The 12,176-nt window shown below is 38.7% G+C and overlaps 1 protein-coding gene across 1 annotated transcript in view; it reads right to left on the bottom strand.

Annotated features, from left to right (window-relative positions):
- Nucleotides 1-11,973, bottom strand: part of SELP (selectin P) — a 44,179-nt gene extending 32,206 nt beyond the window's left edge. Inside the window, exons 1-3 of the mRNA XM_029287315.1 lie at nucleotides 11,908-11,973; nucleotides 5,282-5,351; nucleotides 3,330-3,713 (exon numbers count right to left, since the gene is read on the bottom strand). Coding sequence (XP_029143148.1) covers nucleotides 3,330-3,713; nucleotides 5,282-5,351; nucleotides 11,908-11,973 — 520 coding nt within the window. The remainder of the gene's footprint in view (nucleotides 1-3,329; nucleotides 3,714-5,281; nucleotides 5,352-11,907) is intronic.
- Between the last annotated feature and the right edge of the window lie 203 nt (nucleotides 11,974-12,176).

Here is a 12,176-nt window from a genome sequence, read left to right as displayed (position 1 = left end):
TGCGGTGCTGCCACCGGTTCAGCTCATTCCTCTCCCCCGCTACCACTTTTTTAGGATGGTCGCGTACCACCTGCCAGGTGCCAATGTACCACAGGTGGTACCCGTACCACTGGTTGAAAAGCCCTGGCCTAACCTATGATCATGAGCATTTGTTTTCTCTTTAGAAGAGTGTCACCCCCAGATCCATTTCTCATCACCTCAAGATCCATTTCTACTGGCCTATCGCAGAAGAAACCCTGAAATAAATTTCCAGTGCAAAGTCTTCAGTCGGCTTGCAGATTTGAGTGATGCAACCTGCCTACAATCTCAATCTAGCCTGATAGAGTGAAGTTGACTTGTCAGCGTGTTACCAGTTGCTAACAATTTCAAAAATCAGTCTTCCTTTGCAACTATTCTATATAAGCACATCAAAAAGAGTGCTTTGAAGCCTACTGGATAAAATATATTCAGGAATTAATTGAAAATGGAATGGCTCTGGAAAGAATGCAAAGAAGAGCAACAAAGATGATTAGTAGGCTGGAGGCTAAAACATACAAAGAACGGTTGCAACAATTGTGTATGTCTAGTCTAATGAAAAGGACCAGAGATCACATGATAGCAGTGTTCCAATATCTGAGGGGCTGTCACAAAAAAGAGGGGAGTCAACCTATTCTCCAAAGCACCTGAGAGCAGAACAAGTATCAACAGATGGAAACTAACCATGGAGAGAAGCAACCTAGAACTAAGGAGAAATTTTCTGACAGTAAGGACAATTAACCAGTGGAACAAAAGTTGTCTCCAGAAGTTGTGCTGCACTATCACTGGAGGTTTTAAAGAAGAGATTGGGCAGCCATTCGTCTGAAATGGTCTAGAGCACAGGTCAGCAATCTGTGGCTCTGGAGCCCCATGCGCCTCTTTGAGCCTTCTCCTGCGGCTCCCAGCCTCCTCTGCCATTTGCAGAGACAGAGAGAGGCACTTATGCTTCCCTTCTCTCTCTCTCTCTCTCTCTCTCTCTCTCTCTCTCTCTCTGTGTGTGTGTGTGTGTGTGTGTGTGTGTGTGTGTGTGTGTGTGTAAAAAAGAGAGTGGCCTTATCTGTTCTCCGACGAGCTGACAAGCTTATTGGGTGGGGCTCCTGCCTTGGCTGCGTCTCTGCAGGAAGCAGGAAGGGCAGGAGAGAGCTAGCCTGTTGGAGAACAGCTTGAAGCCAGCTTGCCAGGTGAACAGAAGATCGGAGAGAAAGGGGGGAGAAAGAAAGAGAGAGAGAGGGGAAGAGAAAGAGAGAGAGAGGGAGAGAAAGAGAGAGAGAGAGGAAAGAGAGAGAGAAAGAGAGAGTGGGAGAGGAAAGAGAGAGAGAGAGAGAGAGAGAGAGAGAGGGAGGGAGAGGAAAGAGAGAGAAAGAAAGAGAGAACTCATGCACAGCAGCCTCTATTTCTTTTTAATTAAACTCTTCAATCAAGCTTTTTCCCCCCTCGTCCGCGCATGCGCGCACAGGTTTTGCGGCTCCCAGTGTTTTCTTTTCTCTGGGAAATGGGTCCAAGTGGCTCTTTGAGTGTTTAAGGTTGCAGACCCCTGGTCTAGAGTTTCCTACTTGAGCAGAGGGTTGGACTAGAAGACCTCCAAGGTCCCTTCCAACTCTGCTAACCTGTTAGTTGTGCCATTACAAGAAATGGACAGTGCCAGGCCTTACCTATCTCCCATTGTAAATTGTATATCAAATTTATTTTCCTAATGTAGTCTTTCCTCTGAAAACTAGTTTTTTCCTCATAGATCCTCTTGATTGCTTTTGTCCTCTTTAGTGGACCCTTTTACTTCCTTACAGGTTAACTTCAACAAGTTGTCCATTGGCTACTTCACTCCCAGAGGAAGAAATGCTCCTTCAACTGAGGCAATAGTTGCTCTAATCCAGTGATGGAGAACCTTTTAGAGACCGAGTGCCCAAACTGCAACCCAAAACCCACTTATACATCGTTGAGTGCCGGGTGGGTGTGGCCCATTGGGTGGGCGTAGCCCAGTGGGTGGGCGTGGCTATGGTGGTAACAGCAGACTGGGTGGGACTAAAAAGTTCAATCAATCAATTCCAACTTTGCAAGATCTCTTCCCCGCGAGAAGTTGAAATTGACTGATTGATTGAACCTTTTTTTTTTTTGCACACGGTGGCAGAGGCCTAAGGCGAAAAGGTTTTATAAAACCCAGTTGAAGGCCTAGGACTGGGGCGACGGCGCGCGTGCCCACAGAAAGGGCTCTGAGTGCTACCTCTGGCACCCGTGCCATAGGTTCGCCACCACTGCTCTAATCTAAGAGTATTCTCGCCTTCACAATTAGTATTAAAATAACATAGTGGCTAACAGTATTGCCTAATATGTAAAAAGTTGCTGTTTTGAAACCAAGCATTACCTTTTAATTTTGAATTTTTGTATATGCATGTATATACATTTTACTTATGTGCATCTCTTTCTGTTTATATTTATGAACACATAAAAATATGCCCAGGAAGGAAAGTTTCCTTGAAACAAAAGGGAGATAACACAGCAGCTAAAGAATTGCCCTTTAGAAGGATGTGACAGCCTTCAGCAGGCCTTAATGATTTACAAGCTGTTTTAGAGCTTTTCAGTCTTGACAAGTTTCTTGATCCGGCTTAATCTTAAGCGGCCACGAGCACAACACAGGAATAACCTCAATCATAACTGCAAATATGCCCTAAGAGCAAAGGTGTATAATAATTATGGATTCTTTTCATCTCATCATTTTTATAGTATAAGAGAATGCAAAGTTGATTTCTGTATCCCTAGTATTTTTTTTCCCAGGACTCTGATCTCAGTGTTGCAAATTCTAATTTCCCAGTTGTTATCTTGTTGCCTGTAATTGGATCTTCTGCACCATGAAGAACCTGATAAGCATGGGACTGATTATAATTCTGATAGCAAGAAACTCCACATCTCTCTCTTTGAACAACAAAGTTACTTGGATATGAACAATTGTAGTGTTCTGAGATCGTATCTCTTTAATCTTATCTTGGTAGATTATTTGAAGCTGCAGTTCAAACTATGGACAAACTTAAAATCAAAATAGTTTAAGTTTCATTGAGGTCCATCTCCCTGTGCCTAACATTAGCTAAGATTATATTCAGGTAACACACTATACCACAGATTTAGCCAAGCAAATGTTGACCTAGCATTTTTGGGGAACCCAACTTGTGCTATCAATTTATAGTTCAACACATCAAACAATTCCAGAAAACTGAGTTGGGTTAATCATGCCCAAACTAATCCCAAGCTGGTACATTAGGCAAACAGTGCCTAGTAGTATACAGAAGCTCTTATAAGCCACTCAATATGGAATATTTCACTACCTTTATAGCACAATGCCCGCTTCTTCTTCCTACAAGGCTCGTCATTCCATTTTCCAGCTTCAAAGTCCCTCTTAATATAAATCTCAACACAGTCTTGGTTGGACAGCCTGTTGTTAGGTTCCCGATAAGCCCAGTTCTCTGCCTCTTTGGTCAGGGCCTTTCTGGTTCCTACCCATGTCCAGGTGTTGTTTATTTTCCGGATCCCAATCCAGTAGTATTTTGAATGTTTTGGTAAGACTTCATTGAGATAGGCAATTTCTTCTTTGTTCTGGATTGCTACCAGGTCAGTATACCAGGTCTGGCAAAATGTCCGTGCATCTTCCCAGGTTAGGTCTGATTTGGCCCCAAAGTGATAAGTCCAGGCATCTACATGAAAGAGGAGTCCTGCCAGAAGAACAAATAGCATCAGGAAAGAAGAAGCTTCAGCTAGACTATACTAATGTTATTGGAAATAATAATGTACCAGGCCATTTAAAGACTGCAAGACTATCTTTACCCTGAAAAGGGAAGAGTGATTTGTGCCACCTGTTTAATAATAAGAGTGAGGTTCTTTGATCCTAATAATTGCTACATGACAGGAGTTCAACAAATGCAACTTTTCTGAAATAATATAGAACAATTGCTGTTAACAGTTTCTGGCAATTAAAAGTTCTTGAGGGAGCAACGTACCACTTACAAAGGAATTGTGTCTGATTAACCATTCTTTACTCAAATATAAATAGATCAGGCTTGTGTGATGTCTCAGTTTCAGGCCTTATATTTATTCTTCATAACCTTCCTTAGACAAAAAAATCCAGTTTTATGTAACTGGGCAAGTCAAAATCTATGAAATCTACAATCAATTGTTGTATATGATTTTAAATGTTATTTTAATAAATTAAAATGACTATCTTTAGATTATTATCTCCGAATAAAATAAATAAGCATTCTATTTTTATTATTCAACTAGACAACCATGACCCTTTGGGTCATCCTTTTAGAGAGATTTCCTCTCTTCTCAATGCTTTCAACCATAATAGCGCTTCTAATGTACTTCCTTCACTGGAAAAGCTAGGATTCATTTAGAGATGTATCTGCGTTAAAATAGCCCATGTTGAATTATATAGAACAGTAAAACATCAGCATAGGAAAATCTTTTATGACATCTTGTATTACATCAAAAGCTGTTTTATAATCATTTTTATGTCATAAAAGGTTTTCTAAAATTTGCCTCAGGACTCTTGGGCCTCAGATTTTCAATGCATTCTGTAAGTTAGCCCATTTGACATACCTCGGTTCAAAATGTTTTGCCCTGTGGTGCACCTCTTTTCCCAGTTAAAAATATAGGAAAGAGGGTTTTACTAGTATATACATTTTTAACACTCCTATGAAACCACTATTAGGCATTAGCATTTTTTTAAAAAATATTTTATTTTGCACCGATGATGTCACCTAGTTTGGGTAATGAAATGTCTGCAAGAAAACAACCAAGCTCAGAGAGCACCAAGGACCCTTATGTTTGATTTTTTTTAAAAAACAAAGCAGTAACAGCTATTTCTTTGTAAATTTTTAATTTTTGATATTTAAATATCATTTTATTCTTATCAAAACTACTTTGGGCTTAGAAAATAGTGTATAAGATTTTGCATTAATGATTTTTTTTCCTGATAACTACAGGAAAGAAGACTTTGCTTTCTAAAAGATTACATACTACAAGCAAAATGTCACAATTGTGACCATTTCAGGAAATTGTCCCTGATAATAAGAAGTAAAACATCTGGTTTAACATGATTTCCAGTGCAATATACTTTTTTTTCCCTGGAATGGTGCCTACATCAGAATCAAGCCGGCCACAAATACATTTGGGTTTTACAACTTCTAATCTAGAGTTTCTTCTTCTTTTACTCCATAATTTGTGCATTTCATTGCATAAAATCAAAATGTTATTTTCACTAAGTTTAAAGATTACTTACCCCAACTAATAATAGTAAGCAAAAAGCAGTCATCTGCCCATCTGTACCAGAACTGCCCATTGACCAAAGCCTGTGGATGAAAAATAAGCATGTACTATTTAGCCATGACCTTAAGGTCCAATAAATTAATGGAAGTCCAACAGCCTCCATATTTGTTAGTAAACTATAGATTTCTAAACCATTGATTGGATGCACTCATAGAATATCTTGGCTACTGAACAAACAAGGTTTAGATCAGGATGCTTTACAGAGGAATGATGTCCAATTCTATACCATTTAGCGAAAAGTCCTTTAGCAATTCTAAAGTGGCCTTTTTGCCTTCATTGATTTAAAGGTGGTCTTCAACTCCATCTCTCATGACAGGTTCTGCAATAAATTAGCCAGAATATCTTTGGATAATTGGTCTTCTCAGCTTGATAATTTCATTATATCAAATCTCTGTGATGCAGAGTCTGTTAAGGACTAAAGTATCTAGGCAATGACTTCTAATATCTCTTGGAATAATGCACTGAGTTCTATCATATCTCAAGAAGTCATACTTAGTGTGCCTCAATCAACTTCAAATATCGTTACTCAGTTAACAGCTTAGCTACATCTCTTCTAAGGCCTAACCCTTATTATGGTGTGATTTCAGGTTCATCATGGACAATTCGTAATTTATAGCATCTTAAATTATGGATTCAAGTTTAAGAAAGAGGATTTTTACTCTAGCTCAACTTGATGTACTATCCATATTATGGAGATAGTAGGCTACAGTATATACTACTTTCCCATAAAGTAACCATGTGTTTGTTCCAATATAGAAGTTGAATCAGTACCCCATATATTGTTACACTGTTCTTTATATTATCTATGGTATCTGGCATTCATAAATCAGATTGTTAAATTTTTTTAGTTCTCGTTGATCAAGAAATCAGTGTTTTCCTTCTGCAGATCTGTGAGGATCTTCACTACACCATCAGCCACTCCCCCCAGCCAGGTAACCCCTTCCCCCCAGCCAAATTTTCAGGCTCTTCTGGAAGGCCAGGAATATGGAAACAACCTCATCTTCAGCAGGAAAATATTCCAGAGAATGGGGGCCACAGAAGAAAAGGTCCTTCTATTGGACCCCACCAGCCAAAATTTGGCAGAATCCGAAGTAGACTTTTCCACTGGAATGAGTAGGACTTATTAAAGAAATTTAATAAACTCATATTTGGACAAGGCGACAAGTACAAAAGGGAAAACATGTCAAATCTAATCAAAGTAACATTTAAATAGATACAGTCATATATCAAAGAAATATTTCTTGACATTATTAATCTATTCCACCATTGCTTCACTATGAATGGGAGAGGAAGAGTACTCAGCTGAAACAAAACCCCAAATCAGCAACTTAAGAAATTAAACTTCTTTGTCACAAATTCCCAGATGTTTTCTTATATCTCTCTTCTTAGAATACAATAATCCCCTACGAAGTTAGAGCTGATACAGAACTGGAGGCATCTGTCCGAAAGAAGTATTCTATCCACAGTAACCACCAGATGCTTATCAGAAAGCTCCAAAAAAGGACATGAAAACAATGACACTTCCCCACTCCTCTTGCTACAACTCTTGAGAACCATTTGTTAGTTAAGGTGGGCCAGACACATAAGTGGAAGGTATACTAGCATTGCTTTCATTCTATGCATTTAATGTTGGACTATGGTCCACACAGTGTGATGCTATAGCCTGACAGTGATGTTCCAGAGTTTCAGACAGGAATGACTTCAGGATCCACTACATGCAAAGCAATGGTTCTTTTGCTGAGCCATGATCCTGATTACAGTGGGACTTATGCATGGAATGGTAAAAATATTAGAGACTCCCTAGAATTGTAGTAAAATATAAGAATTAAACTATATTATTAATAAATTTGAATATGATTTTTAAAGTTAAATCAGAGAAATCTAGTATAACATTTTTCAGTTGGATCAGATCATTCAAATCTGCTTATGCATGTAAACATATAAGTCATATTGAGTCCCATCCAACTATGTAACCTAGAGATCCATGCCAGTACACATCTGGCTAATTACAGTTGTACTTAATGCCATTCAAGATGGTCATAGTTCACCCATACTCCTCCCCCGCCCTCATTTTATATACCTAGAATCATAGCTGCAGAGTTGACTGCATGTATCCAGACAAAATGCTGTAATGCATTCTTCTAATGAGAACAATTAGTACTTTTACACAGGATACACTGAATTTTCTCAATTGCAGTGCTATTGCAGAGAGGAGCTTACACCATCCCCTGACTATTTAACTATAATCTGGGCTATGTCACATACCTAGGAAAAAAGAGCACCTACCATTTTCACAGAGATTCTTTTTATTTCCTCTTACACACCTTTCCTTATGCGGCTTCTTGTATCAGCACTTCCTCTAAAAGTGCCTAGAAGCTGATTGCATCCTTTTCCTATTGCCTTCTTCACTGGACCGCCCTGCCACAGCCACATGCAGTTAACTCCTTGCCAGCTATTGGCCTGAATATTTAAGCCCTGCTTTTCTCAGATTTGGGCATAAATCTAGCTACATGGTGATATACTTTAATTTTTAAGGCTGTTATAACAAATAGTATCCATAGTATAAACCTGAAAGCAGTAAGTGTACCTATTCATGGGCTACACGTAAATATGCTTATATATATATAGAAGCACTAAAAACCAGGAATAGTCAGATGTTGTGGTAGATTCATAGAAACATTTTGGTAGAGTCAGGAATAAATTCTAAGAGGCACTGTTTTATGTGTTTTCCGTCACCTTAATACTAAGTACAAGGGTTGTCTAAGTTTACAATAGCCCAGCGCTATGTGTTTTGCCAATTAATTAGTTTCATGAAAAACTACAATATCCTGTACAAAAACATTAAAAACTAAAGAGAACAGCGGCAATTGAAATCCAGCAGCCATAAGGGATTTGGAAATGGGGGGTAGGCAGGGGGGCTGGAGGACTATGCATGATTTTTTTTCAAAGTAATATTTTTATTAGGGCTCTTTTCTCTGCTGTTTCATACATTCCTAGAACTAAGTGCCGAGTTACTATGTCTGCATGCTTGTAAATAAATTTTGTTTTTCTCAGTCAGGACCCTGTTCATTATTCTATGCTTAAATATCAGCTATATCAAGTCGTGCAGTCAGTCCTAATGTCAGGCCCACACCTAAATTAAATATAATTCTATATCCATCTACAATTCCTTGTTGTGATAAGGATGATGTGGACTTCTACAACTGCTGTAGGAAGAAAATATTTAAGAGAAAATATTCTGATAAAAAAATTAAGAGTGCAACAAAGTCACTTTATTTTGGCTTGCATTTGTCACTTTCAAACTGTGCTTAATGTTCTCATACTAAGATCTTTATCTAATTCAATATTATTTTACAAATTTTTGATTCTGTATTGTGTTTGATTCCTACATTTGCTACAGCTTACATATCTGGATTGCATACATCTGAATGACCCTTTAGAGGACAATAAAGGCACAGAGGAACAAACTCTTCACTATCATCTAGTTGTGACTGAGATTTTTGCAAATTAGATCTGATCACTTGTACTTCTTTGCAAACTGTTGTGCTATTGCAACCCATAGGAAACATCAGTGTATATTATACAAACCACACACAAGAAAAACCAGGATTAAAATAGAAACAAAATCCAATACAACATAAGCCAAAGACATTGCCAAAAAAAATCCTCTGTCATATTGGTACAGCTTTGGCAAATGGTTTTACAACTTCTGTTTGTGATTCTGGCAAGACCTAATAGATGACTTAGATAGGTCAACCTCTTCTTATTTTTCTTTTTTTCTAATATGGTGGCAATCTCTATTAATGTCTATGGTTCTATCAAGTTGGGGCGTTAACATCACTTCATCTATAAAGGGGCCCTCCCACTGACCAACATACACCCTGATGACGTTGATAGATATTCAACAAAAGCTAGGTTTTTAAATATTTATTAAAACTTTTTTGGTTTTAACTCTTCCTGGTGTTCTAGTGTTGTTGTACAGCTTTTAACATATATATATGCAGTCAGAAAAGACTGTGCAGTCAGAAAAGAGGAACCAACTTCTTCCCTGGTCCAACACCTTAAAGCCACAGGACATAAAATTGACTTTAAAAAGACCAGAACTATTGCCAAAACTGAACACTTTAACAACAGAATAATCAGAGAAGCCATCGACATAGAAAAACGCCCACACAGCATGAATAAACGAGATGATACCTCCCGCCTACCAGCCATTTGGAAACCCGCCCTTATTGGCAAACGAGTCCCTAACACAAAGAACGACACCAGACCCACACCCACGAAAACCACACAGGAGGTCACCACCACACATCCATGCAAAAAGCAAACCCAAACCCACACAGATGACGAGGCACGACCACAAACTAGAAGCCAGTCCACAGCAGCATCATTAGCCACTTTAAACCTCTCCAATCCATACATGAAGCAAACTGACACCCACCATAAAGATGTGGCACGACCACGAACACGAAGCCAAACTACAGCAATGAAGCTCACCATCTCAAATCCCCCTGCAACTCAGACTAACCAGAGCACAACAAAGCCCCCACCCAAACAGAACACTCCCCCAGCCAATCAGAGCACAGCCAACCCCCCAGCCAATCAGAGCACAGCCAAGCTCCTTAACCAATCAGAACACACATCCACCCAATCAGAACACAGCCAAGCTCCCACCCAATCAGCTCAAACCCCACTGGCAGTTAAAAGGAAGAAACAGCAGCGATCGCACACTACTCCCAGAAGCACGAAGCTGAAGACACCAGCCTGAAGATGACGAATGTGACTTCGTTGAAACGTCGCCAGGACACTTCCAATTTTACGCGGGAGAGAACCCAAATGACCAAAGACCTACATATATATATACACACACTCATCTTTGACTAGCTGAAAAGAGCACTATCCTATAAGTACATGTTGAAATTCCCTTTTTTCCCCAAAAAAGAATTCTAAAGCAAATTCATTTTCAACAAATTACAGGAGAAGTAGTAGAAGAAACGTCAAAAGGATTGGAATTGGCAAAGGGCTGGTTACAACACTGATTAAGAAGACATAATAGTTACATAGGTATATGTCGTAGAAAATGAATTTGTACTAGAATGGGGTCATTTTGCCCTCTGCAACAAATTTTTTGGAACAAGAGATTTCTTTAGAAATCAAATAGTTTGTTGGAGTGTTAATGATGCTATGAATCTTTTTCTTATGTTCAGCTGGTACATCTCAGAACACCACCATGCCATGCATTTCCAATTGCTCCTTTCCTGGAAAATGTGTCTGGAGTAAGTCCCAAAAATTATTATTCCTTCTGGAATGGGGATACATAATTTGTAGAATAATGCTGGAACACACCCAAAATCTAGTGCAAACAACTGGAGAGCTAGTACTGACTATTCTCAATTTATTTTTTCCTCACTTGAAATGCCTTAGCTCTATAGGAAGCTCTTTGATTCATCTGATTTTTCCCAGACGCAAAGCCCGCTTGAATTAAAACAAAACAACCATGTTTCCGATATTCTCAATCAGCTTTGAGTAGACAAAAGGAGGAAGTGACTTTTCAATGTACTTTCTAGAAATGTCTTTAGTAGATTCTTTAATTGACCAGACACAAAGGACATGCAAAGAAGACAGAAATTCTCCACAAAGATTGTTTATTTGGATCCAGAACAAGAACAGAAAAAAAGCTGATGAAAGACAGAGAATGAAAAGTCAGTTACCAGTGATGGGGGGCATTCAAATGGACTTGGGAAGTATACACTCAGTTGTTTCCAGTGTCATTTTATATGTGATGGGAAAACAAAATGGGATGCAACAAATGTGAAATAATTTGTAATGCTCAGGATGGGTATAGATGAAGGCTATTGAATTCTTCTCATCTCCTGACTCTATCAGTTCAGGCACTTTCCCCCCACTGATTCATTTTCTGTATCTGAGCAGGCTGGAATGACAGAGAAGAAGGAAGGGATGTAGATGAAAGTAGAGACTCTCTTTAAAGTTATGGCTTAGGTATCTGCAAGACTACTGCCTCTTCAGGGAGGACCATCCTGTCTGGTGTGATCAGCTACAAGGAGATGCTAAGAAGACTGGAGGAGGAGTGGGTGGGTTTTGTGTTATACCCATATGTATGAAGCAAGATGCTCCTGTAGATCCTAAATTTCATTCTAGAAAGCAGTAAAGAAAGCCCAAACATTTTGTAGTCCCTTTGGTGTCCATATTTTGGACACCAGGATGTGGCTTTATATTTGGGACAATTTATTACTATTTGATGATATTTTAATGCTTGAAACTGCCATGAGTTTAAGTTGGTAGTCTATAAATAAGGTACGTAAATTAATATATTTCTTTAGTCTTCCATTGTACTTTATTGAATCAGATATGTAGATCTTTATTGTTATAAAACCTCAAACTGTACTTGATCAGAAGTAATAGCTACATAAATATACAGCTCTGGGTAGCATTCAAACTATCCTTACTTTCCTTTAATATACATACAATTAGTACAATTGCATTTCAACAAGCACAGAACACATAGATCTGCTGGAAATGATAGGAGTTGAAGTCAGCCTTACTCAAAGGCTAACTTACCTGTGTGTAGAGACATGCAAAAAAAGCTTCAAATTCAATGTAATCTTTCTTCAGAGCAAGTCTCATTGAATAGGGCTAAACTTTCTAACCGAAGTGAACATTTGCAAACATATTTCTGTGTTTTGACTTTCTTTATATGCTTGAGAATGAAGAATTCAAGCTGCACTAGTTGGCAGTGTAATTCTGAGAGTGATTCAAGTTGCTAGTTATGACCTACAAAGCATAGGGCCTAGTTGTTTAAGGAGCCATTTTATCTCCCATGATTTCTG

This window comes from Protobothrops mucrosquamatus, unplaced genomic scaffold (genome assembly GCF_001527695.2).
Source record: "Protobothrops mucrosquamatus isolate PMUCROS unplaced genomic scaffold, P.Mucros_1.0 scaffold_294, whole genome shotgun sequence".
Lineage (NCBI taxonomy): Eukaryota > Metazoa > Chordata > Lepidosauria > Squamata > Viperidae > Protobothrops > Protobothrops mucrosquamatus.
This window is presented reverse-complemented; position numbering and strand designations above follow the sequence as displayed.